This window comes from Anguilla anguilla, chromosome 1, assembly GCF_013347855.1.
Source record: "Anguilla anguilla isolate fAngAng1 chromosome 1, fAngAng1.pri, whole genome shotgun sequence".
NCBI classification, from domain to species: Eukaryota; Metazoa; Chordata; class Actinopteri; order Anguilliformes; family Anguillidae; genus Anguilla; species Anguilla anguilla.
The window spans coordinates 40,151,809-40,170,252 of record NC_049201.1 but is presented as its reverse complement, the minus strand read 5'-3'; the positions used below and the strand labels follow the sequence as shown (position 1 = coordinate 40,170,252).

At 42.4% G+C, this 18,444-nt stretch overlaps 1 protein-coding gene across 3 annotated transcripts; it reads left to right on the top strand.

Annotated features, from left to right (window-relative positions):
- The first annotated feature begins 375 nt into the window (after positions 1–375).
- Positions 376–17,236, top strand: LOC118221324 (transmembrane protein 151B). 3 transcript variants are annotated; one of them, XR_004764092.1, is made up of 4 exons: positions 1,265–1,374; positions 7,281–7,317; positions 10,719–10,856; positions 10,998–11,421. XR_004764092.1 is itself a non-coding variant. In XM_035406296.1 (2 exons), exons 1-2 carry the CDS (start codon positions 1,270–1,272, stop codon positions 16,093–16,095), a joined length of 1,662 nt encoding a protein of 553 aa, XP_035262187.1. In that variant the 5' UTR covers positions 376–1,269; the 3' UTR covers positions 16,096–17,236. The 3 variants fall into 3 exon arrangements, 1 of the variants encoding a protein (XP_035262187.1); XR_004764091.1 differs by lacking the exon at positions 7,281–7,317 and having other exon boundaries at positions 1,261–1,374; XM_035406296.1 differs by lacking the exons at positions 7,281–7,317; positions 10,719–10,856; positions 10,998–11,421 and adding an exon at positions 14,539–17,236 and having other exon boundaries at positions 376–1,374.
- The last annotated feature ends 1,208 nt before the right edge of the window (positions 17,237–18,444 follow it).

Below are 18,444 nucleotides of genomic sequence, written 5' to 3'. Positions count from 1 at the left end.
AAGAGTCCACAAATCAGCTGATTGGAAGGTCACATGCATGAGCATAATAGCCAGTTATCTGCCAATGATTTTCACATTGACATACTTCATACTGTCTTTGCTTTCATGCTGTCCAGAGTGGATCATTGTTCAGTGAGCACCTTTAGATGTATGAGCATTGGCAAATTCTCTTTTAGCTACAAAGTGTTTTCTTTTTGTGATTGATGTTTACTGGCATGAAAGCAATCATGTCAATGACAGCAGCATTAAAATAATTTCACAATAATTGTAATCACCATCATCATCATTGCAATAATAATAATAATAATAATAATAATAATAATAATAATCACGGTAGTCTACACACAGAAATGTGTTGCTGTCGGCTATAAACCTAACATAACAAATTGGTTTTCTAGAGGTAATTGTAAGGCATCACATGTTTCAATAACATTCTATACCTATTTCTGCATAATCTATCACTATCAACAATAGTGTATTTGAGCACAGTCGTACAGCAGAGACGATGGTCCTGAATTTATCAATGAAAAATGCCTCTCTGGTCGTTATCTCAGCTCTGATATTGCAGTATACTAAGCTACTGCAGAGAAGAACGTGGTTTACTTGACTCCCAGCGAAGGCTTTTCGAAAACGCTTTTTCAACAGACCTTTTTGCGTAATGTTCTATTGCTAGCGCATAAACTGTAGACGCAGCAAAGAAGAGGGAGTCGGTTGCCAATTAAAACGTGAAGGACGTATCCCACAATTTTGTTCAAGGACACCGGATCATGAAATGTGGACTGCACTTTGACCATTTAGCTAACGTGTTTCACGATCCTGAAACAACATTTGAGATGCTTGTAGTGCATGGAGCTTGCTGCAGCTATTCGCTAGCGTACTCTTAAAATTGTTCACGGTTAAGTTTTTTTTCCCCCCTATTTAAACGGGCATTGCTCCGTTTTGCGGTGTTCAGAGTTGTAGTCTGTAATATTGCGATGGCGTGCATACAGGGTACGCGGGGGCTTGTGCTCAACGTGGGCTACAACCTGATTCGTTTGTGGGATTTCCTTTTTCACCGTCCTTGAACAGATCGGGTAGCCTCTGCAGTCCCAGCGTCCCTGCCCCCCTGTTTACTGCTATGGGAGCACCCTGAGCGGGATCCCCGTCCTCCTTGGCTCCGGACCAGCAGTGGATCGGGACAAGGGAAGGAGCTGAGCGGGTACCGACAGAACAGGGTTCCTAAAGGGACTGGGCTTTAGTACCGCGTTTCTGCGATGCCAAGAGAGCAGGATGCTGTCTCCAGAGTTGGAAACTGATACTGCTGCGGAGGACACGGCGCCCAGCACCCCGAACGGAATCGAAGGCACCCCGGCCAGCATCGACGCCTTGGAAGAGGTGAGACTCGAGCAGTTGCCTGCAGTGCCTGGCAAATTCTCTGACCGTGATTTGCCATTCTGATCGAAAGAGATGTGTACGCTATAACCTTAAAACCTGTAGCTCCGTACTCAACAAAAATCCCTCATTTAGCTCTAACCAACACAGTTTAAAGGAGGTTGCAAATAGAGCGCTTATCATAGAATAAAGCCTGTAAAAACTGTTATCGTATGCAAAACTAGAGGAAATAGCCTATTTTCCTTTCTACACGTCTGCAAAAGCGTCTGCCATATTTTGGGAATGGGTGTGTGTAATAAGTATCTGATGATGTACAGAAGGTTTAAAATTGCACCTGGAGTAGGCTATTTCTGTCCACTGCTCCTCTACAGAATACAGGGTATTTTTTTGTCCAATCTATTGATTGTTATCAACATCCAGGATAGTTGACTCAGTTGCACTTAAAGGGGTACAAGATACAGCAGACAGTGTAATTGATATACAACAGAAACAGATTCCAAAAAAAAGCTTGGACCTCTTTTGGAATACAGGTACCGGAAAGAGACAATTAACTTGCTGCAGCTTTTTTCCTGTGCTTTAATTTTTTCTCTGATTTTGGTTTTGATTTTGTTGTTTTTTGTGTTCTTTTTCACCAGTGAAGAAGAGTGAGTATTACAGGTCAATATATTTCCTGTAGTTATTGTAGTTGTTCTCAATGATTTCCCCCTCAATGATTCTACTCTGGCCAAACCTTCACCCGTGAAACTTCAAGGGGGAAACCTGAGAAGGATTCCTTCTAAAAGACTGAATGTCATATGGTCATGTTCATCTGTGTTTGGAGACGTTCTAATGTTACGCTGCTTGTTCACAGGAATCCGATTCTGTGCAGGAGCATTGCAGATCTATATATCTCATGGATGACAGCGAATATATATATGATTACATTTATACATCCAAATTGTGAATCACTGATGTTAGGGTTAAAGTTGACTGACCTTTTTTGCCACACACACATATATTGTAACCTGCTGATTTGTTGGAAGTTCACTGGTCAACAGTGTAGTATCCCTAGCGGTACTTCTGTCTGGGGTTCAATATGCAAAATAGATTTTCAGATTAACTGAAGTACCCTTACATTATTCAGGAGTTTTATGTCAAACCTGGTGGCTTTTTAGTAATTTGTTATTTTTTTAATGTTTCCAAACGGAATTTTAAAAATCACAGATTACTAAAAGCCACCAAATACAAGGCCATTTCTTTCAAATGTATTTTCAAATGCCTTCAAAAATACTTTTGAAAACAGTTCACGTGTATTTGGCCATACTTCTAATACTGTATGTATTTTTACTAGTAGCTAAAAAACTATGTTTTTGTTAGTTATTTGTAAATTATGTGTTACATTTGGAAATTCAACCTCATTTCTCCATCACAACAAAAACAAATGGCATAATATTGGTTGATATCAATTTCATGGTCAGGTGTGCCCCAGACCATTATGGAACCACCAGAACCCTTGGAACACTATATTTCCATTTTTTCAAAACCTGTATCCCCTGGATTAAAGCATAGTTGTGCAGGTACCCTCAGAAAGCAAAGTTGATGTTTACTTAGTGGTTCTGAGTGGTCATCCTCACCCCTGTGTTAAAGCTCCTTCCTGTTGAGAGGGGTGACAACATCAAAATGACGGAGTCTTTCATCTGTAGAGTTGTCACCCAAAGGTTTGAGGAGCATTGCAGTGATGTCATCCATATACCATTGCATTCCATTTCTGTATTGAGCAGATGTTCTTATCCAGAGCGACTTACACAGACTGTGTTTTTTTTACATACAATCAATTCATGTAGCTGGATATAGATGGTAGAACAGTAGAGCCCCAGCTGGGAATATCATGGACTTCTCAGTCACCTAATTTGAAAATCAATCAAGAATTGATGGTATATTCTGGAACAATACTTGACACTGCATTTACCATTTCTATCAACGAAACCTGAGTTGATTCACGCTCTTGTAGAAGAGTCATGTTGTATTCCTCCTGCAGAATTCCGCAGCACATACAGGCTGTGCTGGCTACATGTGCTGGCCCAAAGCCCTATTAATTAAGTTTTAATTTGTTTCCATTTTTGCTCACAACCTGTACCTTGCTTAAGGGAACTGCAGCAGTATCCAGATCAGAAACCATGATATGTAACCTCTGGGCTATACGCCTGTCTTCTCGACCCCTGTGCCAGTGTGGTCTTGCATAATATTATAACAGCGCACGGACATATGGAGAACCTAAGCATGCAGAAGCATGTGTTTATTTGGAACATACAGAGTTGCCCCAGGTGGACTGTGGAGAATCAGTGTATTGTCATAAAAAATATTATGTCTATATACATAATATTATGTATATATACAGTATGTCTTATCCACAGCAATAGTATGCTTTATATTTTACAGATTCTACATTTGTATGACTCAATATATATTCACATATTCCAGGTTAAGTACCTTGTTGAAGGTGTGCATTTTCCGTTGATTTAAACCGTGTCTCCTCAGCACTTCTAAGCGCACTGCCATGCTAATCAAAACAGGTAAACCGTTCAGTGTATAACTCACAGGACGAAACTTTTCAGCTGTCAGGCACTTTTATAGGAATGTGTACGTCACTGGCAGGCTATTGGTGCAGTTACTCGTTTGTTATCTATGTTCTGCCTTGCTTTGGCTGGTAGATTGTGTGTATTGATCTCATGAAGGGACACAAGGACTCTTGTCTGTCAAGGTGAATTGAACACACAGTCTAATAAAGAACAGCAGGCTCAGGAACAGAGATGAGTTTTAAATGGTGTCAAGTCTGCATTGCTTGAAATCACAGAGGGAAAATCATGTATAATTTAACTGCATCTCAGAGCATATAGAGCATCCCAGCATGCACATCTGAGTTTTAAAAAAGCTGTAACATCCTTCTGTCAGTTTTCAACCTTTCAAAACCCTTTCATGTCATTAATTGCAATAGTTAATCCTGTTTTGGGTAGCTGTCATAATCTGTCAAACAGGCTTACATTAATTCTTTTTTTGAATAATGACATTTTCTGGGCAGGGAACCACAGATTCAGCATCCCATTGAATTTATTTGTATGAATCTTTATTTGCATTCTAGAGCTTTGGAAGGTATTATTCTACAGCGATGCGCTGTTCTACTGCTGTGCTTTTTCTGTCAGTGTGTATGTTCACTGATGTTTGTAAATCCTGCGCAGTCAGTGTTTACCTCGTTTTTGTGCACCGCTAATGATGTGTGCTGTGCACTGTGGGCTACGTTTCCGTTCCGTCTCCGTATAGTTGCCTCTGTCTGGGGATGAGCTCTGTGCACATTGCCATCGCATCCTATTCTCCAAGGAGGAATGGCATCATGACTGATATTTGTCTGGCTAAACCATTCTCCATCTTACAGTTTTTATGGCCCCGGCCTCCGTAGGAGGCAGGACGGGCATTATGTCAAGGCCCCTTCCGTCCGTCATCCGTCCGTCGTCCGTCAACAATTTGGTTTCCGCTCATTTAACAGAAAACGCCATTGTCCACCGGGCTGATTTTTTTTGGTGGTGAATTGGACTTTACCACACGAAGGCTGGTTTCGATCGGTGACACCACCACTCATTCAATATGGCGGCCACGGCCGCCATCTTGAATTTGGTTTCCGCTCATTTAACAGAAAACGCCTTTGTCAATCAGGCAGATTTTTTGGTGGTGAATTGGCCTTGACCACACGAAGGCTGGTTCCATCGCCACCGCTCATCCAATATGGCTATCTTCATGTTGTTGACCATGTACAGTGGCATATGCCATGCAGTGGCCTTGTTTGTCATGGTTATTATGGCTGTCCTGTGAGGGTTCCCTTTGACACATGGGAGAGGGCGAGGCCTTTTGGGAGGTTTTGAGTCATGCTGCTTATGCACAGCCCTCCCAGTGTCCGCCGTTCCTCCGCCAGACATCCTGCACACGGCCCGCCCCTGGTTCTGTCATGTGGCGTGAGGCCCTTTTCTGCTGTTTTAGTGACATTTATTAGCCTTATGTGGCACTTTTGAGAGGCTGCTGATGTCTAGAAATAAGGAAATGAATATGACCAGTGCAAAACAAAAAAAGTTTTGTTTGTGTTTTTTTTTTGTTTGGTGTGATGCCATCTTAATTTGTACTCTCTTGCGGCAAAATCACTATAACAAAGGCAGGTCATTGTCATCACTGAGACAGGAAAACAATCACTTTGACTTTCCAGCAACTTTCTTTGATTGGTCTAAATCTTTATATTCACCTCAGTAATAGGTAATCTAACTAAATATGTGATTTTTTGAGGCCTGCTAGGTAATCCGTCTTGCTGAGAAATGAGTTGTTCGTTGTGTGATGAAGTCTTGATCTCGCCAGTGCCAACTGGGCACGGTTGGTGTCCATTGACATTATGACGTTCATTTGGCCATAGCAGCTCCCCTAGGGTATGAGGGTCAGGGTTGACAGGGTTTGCCCCACCTCATCACACAATGGGAAAATTCTCTGATCCATCTGGTGCCTGTGGTCTACCTGTGCCTGCTACACATGAAGCGGGGGGGGGGGAGCGGGGGGGGGGGGGGGGGGGGGGGGGGAATGGAATAGTGGCTGGGAGAGCTTGCTTCAGAGTAAATGCATGCTAGTGTGCACCCTCCTGAGCTCACCGTTAACAAATGGGATGGGCCTGAGGATGGGGGTTCAAATTTGGTGAAAAAGTGAAATATAAGGGGAAGAAAGAAGTGTTGTGTTTTAAAATGTGGTTTTCATGTAACCTAGTATTTAAATCCATGAACTAAACAGAATACTGCCCTACAAACTTAAATCTACTCTGTTGTCACCTGTTTTTATGTTTGGTGAGCTAGGTGTTCAGACAAGCAAGTTCTAAAGATGGTGTTAGATAGATAGACTGATGGAAGGTAGAGACAGTGGCAGGATAGCAGGTCTCATGCTTCCTCCCCTGCTGTGCAATTGACACTCAGACTTGGCACATCATTACCAACCCTCCTTTCCACTCTCTCCACCTCTGCACTTGCCCTGAACGCAGTTGGATAGCAGAGGTCACCTGATTTGGGGATTTTTACTTGTATTCTCAAAGGCTTGGCAACCCTTCTTCCAGCTGCAAGGAGAGATGAGGAAAACCAATTACTGTAATCTGGCACACCATCTCCCCCCGCCTAACACTTCTTCCAGGCATGCACTCACCCAGGATGGGGAAGGGAATAAGTACTCTGATAAGACTGATTGCTTTCCTCGTTAACTGAGAGAATAAATTGGCATGAATCTACTCAGCTTCTCAAGTTTTCCCAGGGTCCCCTGAGGGCACTTTAATGAAGGACAGGGACCGAGTCACTGGAAATCACTTGTTGAGAGATGGGAGCTTGGGGTGGAGAGCAGATGAGAAATGTGCTTCTTACTGAGTGGTTGCAGGTTCTAATCCCAAGTGGAACACTGCAGTTGCCTTTCTGTTGTATCTTTGAGCAAGATACTCAACCTGAATTCAGTGAAACTGATCTTGCTGCATGAATGGAATGCTTGTGAAGGGCTGGCAGTGTGGGTTCCGCTTTCCTCCCATTTGTGCTGTGTACTGTCTGATTCTGTCATCCTACCCAGCGCACTGTCTGTATTGATCCAGGACAGCCAAGTCATTATAAAGCAGCAACCTGGAACAGCTCAGGGAGAAGTGCTTCTGCTGAAGAGGGGCGAACAGTTGGCAGCAGGCTGTGCATCCTGTCCGGGGCTGCCGCAGTTATTGTGTGAGGAGGAAACACAGCCATGCCGTCTCAAAGTGCAGACCCTTGTTCACAGAGAAGACTTTGCCCTGGGACTTCAGTTTGAGTGGATGTTTTTTCTGCAATTGAGGGTCACAGGTTTAAGCATCAGTCCTCAGGTGTGTGTGTGATTTCCCTCCTGGACAGATTCCCCAGGATTTCTGTGCTGACCAGCTGGCTCCTGGTAGGTTTCATTACGGTATTACGTATGTTAAGACACCCTTATCTCAGCCACTTGCATTTTTTCTTGGCAAATTCAAAATTAAGACACTGCATGTAAAAGAAAACGTGAGAATTATGATGATTGAGAATTAGATGTTAGTACAGTAAGTATTTGTGTGTAGACATACAGCTAGTGAACAAAAAAGGAATACAAAAGTGTTCCAACAATGAAATGGTTCCATAGGGGTGTGCTGCACATTTTACTGCCATTGTCTGCGTGCATTCATACCCCTAGAAGGCAAGGCTGAAGTCAGGAAATACAATGGTACTGAGTGATCATCTTCACAGAGCAGTCAGAGAGTAGTTGCCTAATTGTTTAAGGAGCATGGTGTTGACGTCCATACTTGTCCATATGTCATGAGTTTCTCAGTCAGCAGATCTGAACCAAGTAGAGCATTCATGAACTATTCTGGAAAATAACGTTTTCAGGAAAGCAAGGGCATGGGTTGCAGGTGGTGAGAGTGGATAGCACAGAAAGGGAGCCTGTAACATTTGATCATTTGTTTTTCAGTCAGCCAGAAAAACAAAACTTGTCTAAAATACCCTCCTGTGGTCTGACTCGTATTTGTCTTATTATTGATGCCATAGTTAGAATCGTAACTCCTCTGCATCCAGTATGGCCACATTTTCTCAAATTTGTATACGTGGATAGGTGGTAGGCTAACAACTTAAATCTGTAATGGCAGATTTTATTCATTCATGAACTGGATATTTGAGGTTTTGTTCTGTAGCAAGAAAGATTAGACTACACATTCCACACTAACATATTTTTTAGTCTTTTTCCAACATGCAGTAGCCAAAATATTTTAGTTATCTCTCTGTAAAATCAAAGAGCTGTCTATTCGAATGGCACTAAATTTATCAGAGCACGCCTTAATTAGCTGAAAACAGTAGGTAATTTGGCATTTAATTTTCTCATGGGTAGTGGGTGAAAAACACAGAAATTGCCAGGTAGGATGGTATTAAAATCACTGAATAGTGTTACCCAAAATTACCCTATCACCCCTGGTAAAATGTATGCCGTCCGAATAGGGCTTTTAGTGTATAGTTTTCTTGTGTGATAAAGGGCATTTTTGATTTTATGCATGGGAAGATAAAGAGGACTACCACACAGTGACAAAAATTCAGGAAAAGTGCTGGAGGCAAAACAATGCATTCCAAAAGAAGGACAAAAAGAAGGACAAATTCTTCACATTTACTAGGTTGCAAATTTCACGTATAACATTTATTGAATATGCTAGTGCTGAGCTTCCAGTTAAAAATCTTCAAAAGAGCATAAAAACACACACACACAAAACATTTATAACCTGTTGTCCCTGTGAGCAGGGGGTCACTCATGAGTGATAGCAGCTGAAGTAGTCTGCTTCGTATTACGTCCACTTTTCCCCTTTCGTTATCTTTTCTCATTTTATGTCAAAGTGGTTCACATTTATACAGAATACAAACATACATTAACATTCCAATATCCCATGCATAGACACCAGCAAAAACCAACAATGACAACAATGAAAACTTTTTGAAATAAAAAAAAGACTTATTCATGGGTCATGATGAATATCAGGACTATCCATTGTCTAAATAGAAAAGGAGGTACACTAAAAAAATAGAAAAATATATTACAGTATAACTTTCATATCAAATTAATCATTGAGACTTCTGGGCTGAGTGTCAAGAGTGAAAATTCTAAACAATATTTTTGATAATATTACCCCCTGTGTAATGTATACCCATAAAATGGAGAGAAGAGCATTCATTGAAATGACATGCAGACTTAATGTAGTTTTACCTACAATTTATCTTATGGGCACTTCAGAATATAAACAGCATTTTTTGTATTCCAGATAATAAAACATTTTATAGGAAATATTTGCCACACCTAGGATGTCTGAATTCAGAGGTTTCAATAGAGTTATTGCATTGAGAGCAATTTCCACGAGGGTAGTTACCATATTATGTATGGGGAAATTAGGAAACACCTGCTGTGAAGAACCAACTTCACACTGAATTACTGCTTTTTGAAGTTATTTTTCTGCTTCTTATCATCGTGTAAGTAATGCAAACATCTGTGAATTAGCCAGGCTACTTAATGAACCACATTTATGCAGTCTCCTCTCTCTTTTTGAACATCCCAGAAATCCATATTCAAATAGAAAATTACATGTTGCCAACTGGCAAGGCACGCTGCATTGCTATCAGTACCGAATGGCCATTAATTGTGACTCTGGCCCCTTGTGAGGGCAATGCGAATCCCACACTTGTGTCTTATGGAAACCAGCACAGGTGCCAGGTCTCACTGTGATTCTTTACAAGCCTGGCAACCATTAGCATCGCATCTGGAAATGTTAAAAAGGCTAATAAACAGTTTTGTGCACTTAAAAATTATATTTAGGAGAAAAAACATGCACACTGCGAATTTACTCGTGCTAATGTTTTGATCATTTTGTGTTCTGATAAAGATAAGAATGACCAAAACTTTAATGTGAGTAAATTCACTACTGCAAGAACAATGTGTGGGACTGTATTTTCCTTACTTTTAAAAAGGTTGAGGTAGAAATTTGGCTTGCTGCTCTCCATCTCTGCTGCAGCAGAATGCTGGCATTTCCCAGGCTACGTCTGAAGTGTAATCCCTTCCTTTCGGAACAGCGAGCTCCCACTCGCTCACTTTTGGCCATATTTTATCTATTCTCTTTGGGCTGCTCAATTATTTACATTACATTGTCCCGCTCTGCTGTTCAGCCCTCATAAATATCAAGTGCATTGTTAATGGCTGGCTGTTCCCTCCACAAAGAAGAGCCTCCAGACCCATAAAAGCAGATGTAGGGCATTGGGGAGAAGATTTTTGTGAATTATGGTGTATTTGTATTAATGTCCAGCCTCTCCACTAGGGTGAAGATGGCCTCAGTTTTCATATTAAGGAGACTAAAGGGAAGCCACTGTTAGCTTGTGCACTCAGAAACAGCAGGGGGAAGGGAGGGAGGGAAATCTGAAATCTTTTCAGACATTTTTTTTTTTTTAAACTGAAGGCTTATGCTTGAAATTAATGTTTTAAACTCATATTTCCGACTCTTAATCTTGGGCAACCACCAGTTCTTCTGAATTTCATTTGTAGCTAAGCTGATTAGCTTTGGAGTGCGCTGTTAACTGAACACTGATTTAGGTTTTGAATAATTTCAGTTATCCTAAATGTGAAAATAAAGGCTTTTTGTATATGGAGATATACAGATTCATAGTAATGTCATTCAATAGTATGAAGCTAGTATAATAAAATGGATAGTTATACAATGAACTTCTGTGTGAATTGTGAGGCGTGAAGTTGGCTGTATGATTTTCACATGCCTATCTCTCATCCCTCTCTGGCTGTAGTTCTGTGATCTTAGGTTGACCTCTCATTGGTCAAATGGCTGAGCTGGGAGCAATTGGCAATAAGAAAACTTAAGACTTTCCTGTGGGATTGTGCATGTACTCCAAGGACGGGCACCTGCTCCCCTTCTTATACTCCAGGTATCCTGCCATATACAAATACAGATGGTTTGACTGTTAAATTGATATTATTGTTCATACACTGCCTATTGTTGGTCCTATCAAAATTGTTGAAGAGAAACTGGTAGTCCACCCTCCTTTCAAATTCTGTGCTTTATTCAGACAGGGAATAAGCAGAGAGGGTAACAGACGGAGAAGGGATCACTGCTCAGAACGTGCCGTAGCAGGGGACCAAACCCCCACCCATACTGGGGGGGACTCGTATGTGGTTTGAGAACCGATCACCCTATGGACTGTGCCACGTCTCGCCAAGAGATATACTGACTGGTCATCTAAAAACTGGGACATTGTCTAAATGTATAAATGAGTGGTAGTCCCCTAGCTGTTGGAGTTCATTGGCTCTATGCTCTATGCAGGTTTGCTGTAGGGATTGTACTGTAATTTGGGTTCGATGTTAGTATTTTCCTTTCTCACTTCACTTTCTTTTCTTGCAGGTATTCTTGTGTGTAGAGTTTGAATGTATTTTCATAAAATATATATTTTCTTTTTGCTCTGTTTCTTGCCTTGCTACTCTGTAAAGTGCCATTGTGACAGTTCTCTGTAAAAAAGCGATATACAAATAAAATTGAATTGAATTATATCTGCCTGAAGTAATGCAATCATTCAAGGTACAACAAGCTGGGAGCTAAGACCGAAATAATTGCTTTCTCTCTTCTAGTCATGAAAGCTGGTGTTAATTCCTTTGCATTTCTCATAGTCTTGCATTAAAGTTGGTTGTTTTTGAGGCCCTGTTCTGCAACTGAACTTGGGGGTGTCCACAGTACCTACAAGTCTGGGACTGTCCCCACATAATTAATTTGACCTCTTTGTGCATGCGGGGAATACTCGAAATCTCAGGGTACCATGTTTGCCTGTGGGATGGACCCCATGAAGTGAGGTCAGAGGTTTTAAGACTTCTTTGCAGATTTTTTCCTGAATGGTGTTGAATGGTTTATGAATGAGGTCCCCACTGCCAATGACCCTTCTTTGGGCAAAGGAGGCAGAGATTAAGCCGTACTTACTGTACGTCTGGGGTGGATCTGCCGTGTCTCATACTTCCTCATCATTCACAAAGCTGACAAAAACATTTTAGTAGAAAGAATTTAGTATAAATCCTGTATTTATAGTAATTTACTGTCTCTGTTGCATTTTCGTTTTGTTTTTCCTTTTTATGTTTTGTAATTTTCTGTCCAAACCGTTTGTTTTGTTCGCTTGGAAAAGCAAATCTCAACAGTGAAGCAATCGCAGGACATTTCATTCATTCATGTACCACTTATGCAAACACAAATTTCCTAACTACCAAATTTCTTAAAAATCAACTGTCACAACTACATCATACATTTTTTTATTGATAGTTTTTTATTTTCTTTTGTATAAAGTTGTCATGCCTACACAGGCTTTTGTTTTGATTTTCTTTTGTGTAGTGAAGTACTGTTTATTGAGGAAAGATTTTCTTCTGAAACTTTTATATGACAGTATTCATGTGTGGAACAAGGTCACATGATTGTACAAGAAAAAAATGCATTTAGATAGTTACATTTTCCATTTATATATTCTGTTTGTGGGATAATCTATTGTAATTAACAATGCTTGCTGTTCATATGATGACTAGTATTTTTTAGATTGAGGTTTTATGTGGTGTCAGAGTTACTGTAGATACGGTATGTAAAGAATAGATTTTTTACAGAGACACAGTGTTAATGTGTGTTCACAGTACAAGGTGAACACAAGTAAAAGGTTTTTATTCCTGATTTTTCTCATTTAAAACAGACATTTGTACCCCTAAGTCTGTCTTGTTACTGTGCTGTCCCTCTCAATTTGGGTAAATACAGAGAAGCATACGGTCTCTGTCAGGTCCGCCAGCTGAGCTGTGCAGTCGTTGTGTAGGAGCAGCACATTTCATGTGTATTTGGCACAAGACTGTAGATGCCCAATCAACCAGAGTCATCCCTTGTGCAGTAAATCAAGGACTGGCATTCTCCCACCCAGGGCTCCTTAAAAGACTGAAACAAAGTGTGTTTTCAGGATAATTCAGCTGGCACACATGTTGCTTTGCTCCTGGTAAATTGTAATTATTTCTGTAAAAATGGTTTCAAAGAAAAACAAAACATTTTTATTTTGCACTGATTGTTTTGAATGCATATGGCAACTAATACAATTCTAAAATGAACCTAGCAATTGAAGTAATTTGTAAATATGCCAGTGACATTGCATAGAAAATATGAGAAACATTTTGATGAAAGTTTTTACTAATTTTTATTTAGTGCACTTATGTGTAGTTGGTCATAATATTAGGCTATTTTATTATTGGATGATGATAAACAAATATTATTGTATGTTTTTATGCAAGTATTTGATTTGACATGTTTTGGAGAACATTGTTTCATTTCGCTTTGTAACCATTGTTTTGTTTTAATTCTCTGTTTTTAGAAAATTTGATTCAGTGGTTTCAGTGTACATGAACATTCTGTGCATGAGTATTGGTCTTATTTGTGTATTAATTTAGTTTACATACGAGTACATCGTATGTAATTTGTAATTCTGACAAGTATTCATTTGTAACATGTAATTTTATATGAGATTTGAGAAGTTTTGCCAAATAAGCAAGTGTTTTTATTTTTAAGCTGTAGTTTTAAAAAGAGGAAATGTGTGTGATGAGTTTCAAGTCAGGAAATGTATGTAAATAACTGAGAAAAACTAAGAGCTCAGTTTAAATGAATTTCTAGCATATCCAGTCAATCAGAGCAAAATTCTGAAACATTGCTTTTGATATTTAACCGCTTATTCAGAATATTTACGATACATCCTCAAATAATTAGAAATGGCAGAAATATGTGTGCATACACAGAAAAGTTACGACCTTGTCATAGTTTCTGATCTTCTGCAGTTAAAGAGATTAGATTTCTTTATTGTTATCCTCAATTCTTTTGACAGTTCTAGCAAAGAAAAAAAACGAAGCCTTTTGAAGTTAATTGTCTGAAATTGCTCATTGTGTGCCTAATGAATACAAGCCATTCCATTCAATTCATGTTGTTCTTTGAAGCTAATTAATGGAGCAGGGAGGTAGGTAGGGGGTTAATTACAATTATCTTCAGGCTCCAGGCATGGATGCAAGTAATTAAACTGGAAGTGAGAGATGGGAGTGCTGTACAGATCTGGCCTGATCTGCTACACTGTGCCACAGATATGTTTCCTCACTGCTGGCTTAGGATTTATACCAGACACTGTGGTCTGCCCTTCTTTTTCATCACATTTCAATTTAGCCTCATCCCTCAGGCCCTTGATCCGCCAATATTAACGTAAATCTGTTCAGAATGTGATGTGGCTTTCAAGCTTTGAACAAGGGATAAATAGAGAGCATTAAAAATGGCCCTCCAAATCAAATGTGACTCATGTGGTAACTCATGTGCAGGATAATTATACTGTATGTGTGTGTGTGTGTGTGTGTGACAAACTTGGCAATATGCAATAATTGTAAGTGCATTAACAGTTCTGTGCAATATTCTTAGAAGTGGCTATTAATATTAACAATAATACTGGCTATTGTATAGGGTTGAATGGTCATGACCCCCTGTGAAGTGCTATGTAAATGTAACCATTGTTCATTTGCTGGGGGCAGGCACTGTGACTCACTCTCCTCTCTCTCTGTCCCTGTTGTCTGCAGCAGCGGCCGGTGAAGCAGTCACTCAGCGCCTCCATGTGGCGGGAGTCGCACTGGCGCTGCCTGCTGCTCTCTCTGCTCATGTACAGCTGCCTGGGGGCAGTGGCCTGGTGTCAGCTGACCCGCGTGACTAAACTGAGCTTCGACTCCTCCGTCACCTCCTCCCTCACGGCCTCCATCTCCTCCCTGCGGGGGGGCGGGGGCGGCGGCCGCTCCATGATCTACCACGACAGCCCCTGCTCGGACGGCTACGTGTACATCCCGCTGGCCTTCCTGCTCATGCTGTACGCCGTGTACCTGGTGGAGTGCTGGCACTGCCGGGCCCGCGCCGAGCTGCAGTGCAAGGCGGACGTGGACAGCGTGTACGAGCGCGTGCTCCGCATGCGCCAGGCCCGGCCCTGCGTCTGGTGGAAGGCCATCAGCTACCACTTTGTGCGCCGGACCCGGCAGGTCACCCGCTACCGCAACGGCGACGCCTACACCACCACGCAGGTGTACCACGAGAGGGTGAACACCCACGTCGCCGAGGGGGAGTTCGACTACGCGCGCTGCGGGGTGCGGGACGTCTCGCGCGACCTGCGGGGCCTGGAAGGCCACCCCGCCACCCGCCTGCGCTTCACCAAGTGCTTCAGCTTTGCCGGCGCCGGGCCTGAGAACGCCTACCTCAACCAGCGCGCCCACTTCTTCTCCGAGATAGAGGGGCTGGACGACTACATGGAGGCGCGGGAGGGGATGCAGCTGAAAAACGTGGACTTCAAAGAGCACCTAATCGCCTATGTGGACCCCGACCGGCTGCCCTGGTACACCTCGCACGCGGCATTCTGGCTGGCCGCCCTGCTCATGTTATCCTGGCCGCTGCGGGTCCTCGTGGAGTACCGCACAGCCTACGTGCACTACCACGTGGAGAAGCTCTTTGGACTGGAGTACAGCAATGGCAGCCCATCCCCCTCCGGGGATAACGTGCCCATACGGAGTGGCAGCTACGGTTTCCCCCGAGCGGAGACGGTGGACAGCACCGAGCTGGAGTGGCACATCCGCTCCAACCGCCAGCTGATTCCCAGCTACTCCGAGGCCATGCTGATGAACCTGGGCGGCTCGGGTTCGGGTTCCGGGGAGACGCGGTTGTCCCTGCGCGACAGCTACGCAGCCCGGAGCTACGGAGCCTTGGTGCGCGACTGCGAGCGCTGCTGCCAGCGACAGGACGGCCACGGGCCGGCGGCGACCAGCTCCAGCTGCTCCTCCATCTTCTCCCGCCACGCCTTCCACTCGCGGCTGTCCCTGGACACGTCGCGCTTCTCGCTGTGCCGCATGTATGGGTCGCGGCGGACCGTGGGGCTGTGGCGCAGCCGGAGCAGCACGCTGACAGAGCGCTGTTGTGTCGATGAGCAGTGCTGCCGCTCCTCCAGCCAGCTCGCCCTCAATGACAGTCCGCCAACTTACCGCGACGCCCGCTTCTTTCCCGTCCTCATCGTGCATCGCCCTGAAGGCTGCGGTGACTCTTCCGAGGTGCGGCGCTACTACATCCGCAGAGGGTCCTGCTGCCTGGAGACCTCGCTCTGAGGCCTCAAAGCCTCGCTCTGAGGCCGCTGCAGGCAGTCTCCCTGCTTATACTGGGCTATGCATCTGGACCCATTCCACACATGAGGTTCTGAACTGTCTTTTGTTCTCAGACACACCCGGCACTCTGATCCGCAGAGGTTCTACAATTAGCTCATTCATAAGCATGTTGTATATCTCTGTGGTGAGCTCCTGTTCGCAAGGGCTTCTAGACTAGAGAAGACAAGAGCATATTCCTGAGCACCCCGTCATCCAGTTATCAAGGTGCTTTTGTGTGAAAGAATAAAATCATACAGAATCTAAATTGCTGCTCCAAGCAATAAGCTGTGAAAAATGAGGTTGCTTTCCAGCCTAATGTCTCTGTCTGGGGTCATACCCTTCTCCATTATAACAATTCAGGGTTCCCACTCGTCCTGGAAAACCTTGAAAACCTGGAAATTTATTGACTAGTTTTCCTGTCATTGAAAACACCTGAAAAATGAGAAAATTTACAAAATGTCCTGGAAATATTTGTGTGGTCCTGGAAAATCGTAGGCTAGGCTAAAAGTCAAGCTGTTAAGCAGTATATTTAGAGCTGAGATTGCATATTTTCCTGTATTTTTCTCAGCTTTTCTCATTTTTATTAGCCACCCCCCCCCCCCCCCCCAAGTCATGGAAATTGTCCTTGAAAAGTCCTGGAAAATGATTTCCTAAAATGAGTGGGAACCCTGCAATTATACCCAGTCCTTGATTTCCATGTCCACAACAGCCTTCAGAGTCTGAGCATTACAGGCATAACTGAGATCTCAGATCCAGCCTAACAGTACCCCACAGTGCCATTCCTCCTGGATACCATCAACATTTACCTGCTACAGAGTGTTTGTACTTGAGGTCTGTGGTCACCGTCAGCTCCTATCCTGAGGCTTACATGCAATCAACGATGGCAGTCACCCATTGGCTGGATTCAGTAAACTATAGAGAAACCATTCCCTCTGTCACCTGACGTGCGTGTGATGACTCAAGCTGCATCATACCGAATCTGCACATATCTCTGACATCTGCATGCCATTAGGTAAGAAGGAAGCCATTGGCCTTGAGGGGATTTGCTATATATGGTATATACCAGTGGTCTCCAACCCTGGTCCTGGAGAGCTACTGGGTCTGCTGGTTTTCATAGTGACTTTGCACTTCATGAAGCAATTAGAGCAGTTGATTACACAGTTCAACTCCCCTGGTGTCTTGGGTCTCAACTGGGTGCTGATTTTAAGGTGAAAACAAAAACCAGCAGACCCTGTAGCTCTCCAGGACCAGGGTTGGAGACCACCGGTATATACTGACGTTGCAACATAGATAATCACAAATATGGTTAAAATTAAAACTGCGTTCCTGATTATACACAAAAATCTTGTAAGATGCAAGACTCACAGAAACTTGGCATGGACCACACATACCATAGTTCCAGATAAAATTGCTTAAACTTTACTGCTCATTCGGTCAAGAGAATAACCATGTTTATATTCCTATGAGTCATATCAAATACAAGACTTATACAAAGGTTGACTTAAAGTAAGTTTGTCATGCTCATTTCACACAGTTTCATATGCAGGTCAACCTTCTTATGCTACTCCACGCAAAAATATGAACCATGTATTTTCCTTGACAGATCCCGTGAATGGTAAACTGTAATGATTGCTTCTTTAAAAGCACAAAGAAGCAATGCACTTTGGGATTGCTGGTTTCCTGGCTCCAAAGTCTCCTTTTCGAATTGGTGTGATTTCATGGTTTTGAAAAGGGACACTTTGGAATGAGAAAGCCAGCAATCCCATGGTGCACTGCTCCATTGCTTTTATAAACAAAGGCCTTAAGTCTTTTTAAATGCAAACGAAAAAAAGAGGAAGAAGTTTTAAAAGAGGAACCAAGAGTTATTCTAACTAACCTGCTCCATTTCTATTGATGCTTTTGTCCCAATGGAGGTTTCCATTTAGCAAACCAGTGATGGTTAATATATCTCTATCTTTTGGTGTTGTACAGTTCATTCATGTCTAAACCCTGACTAAATTACATACTGTCTAACACAGTATAAACAAATGTTTCATTACAAATACGCCAAAAAGATAATTAAAAGTTAGTTACCTCAGTTATTAAGGTAGGTATTTTGATGCATGTTTCTTTTTTATGAGGATAATGCCTTAAGGAATGTATTTCTTGTTTTGTATATGGATTTGTCAAGTTTTAAAAGCACTAGATAGAAAGACTAAAACCAATGCTCTGCACTTAGAGAACAGACAAGATGCCCTTGTTCTTCATGTATAAATTGTGTATGTATTTTATATTCATATCCTTTTTTAGTTCCTATTATGTGGGATGGGGTGG

Coding starts and splice junctions, on each gene's coding strand:
- LOC118221324 (XM_035406296.1), top strand. CDS start 1,270: ATGCTGTCTCCAGAGTTGGAAACTGATACTGCTGCGGAGGACACGGCG. Junction 1,375..14,538: donor GCATCGACGCCTTGGAAGAG/GTGAGACTCGAG, acceptor TGTTGTCTGCAG/CAGCGGCCGGTGAAGCAGTC.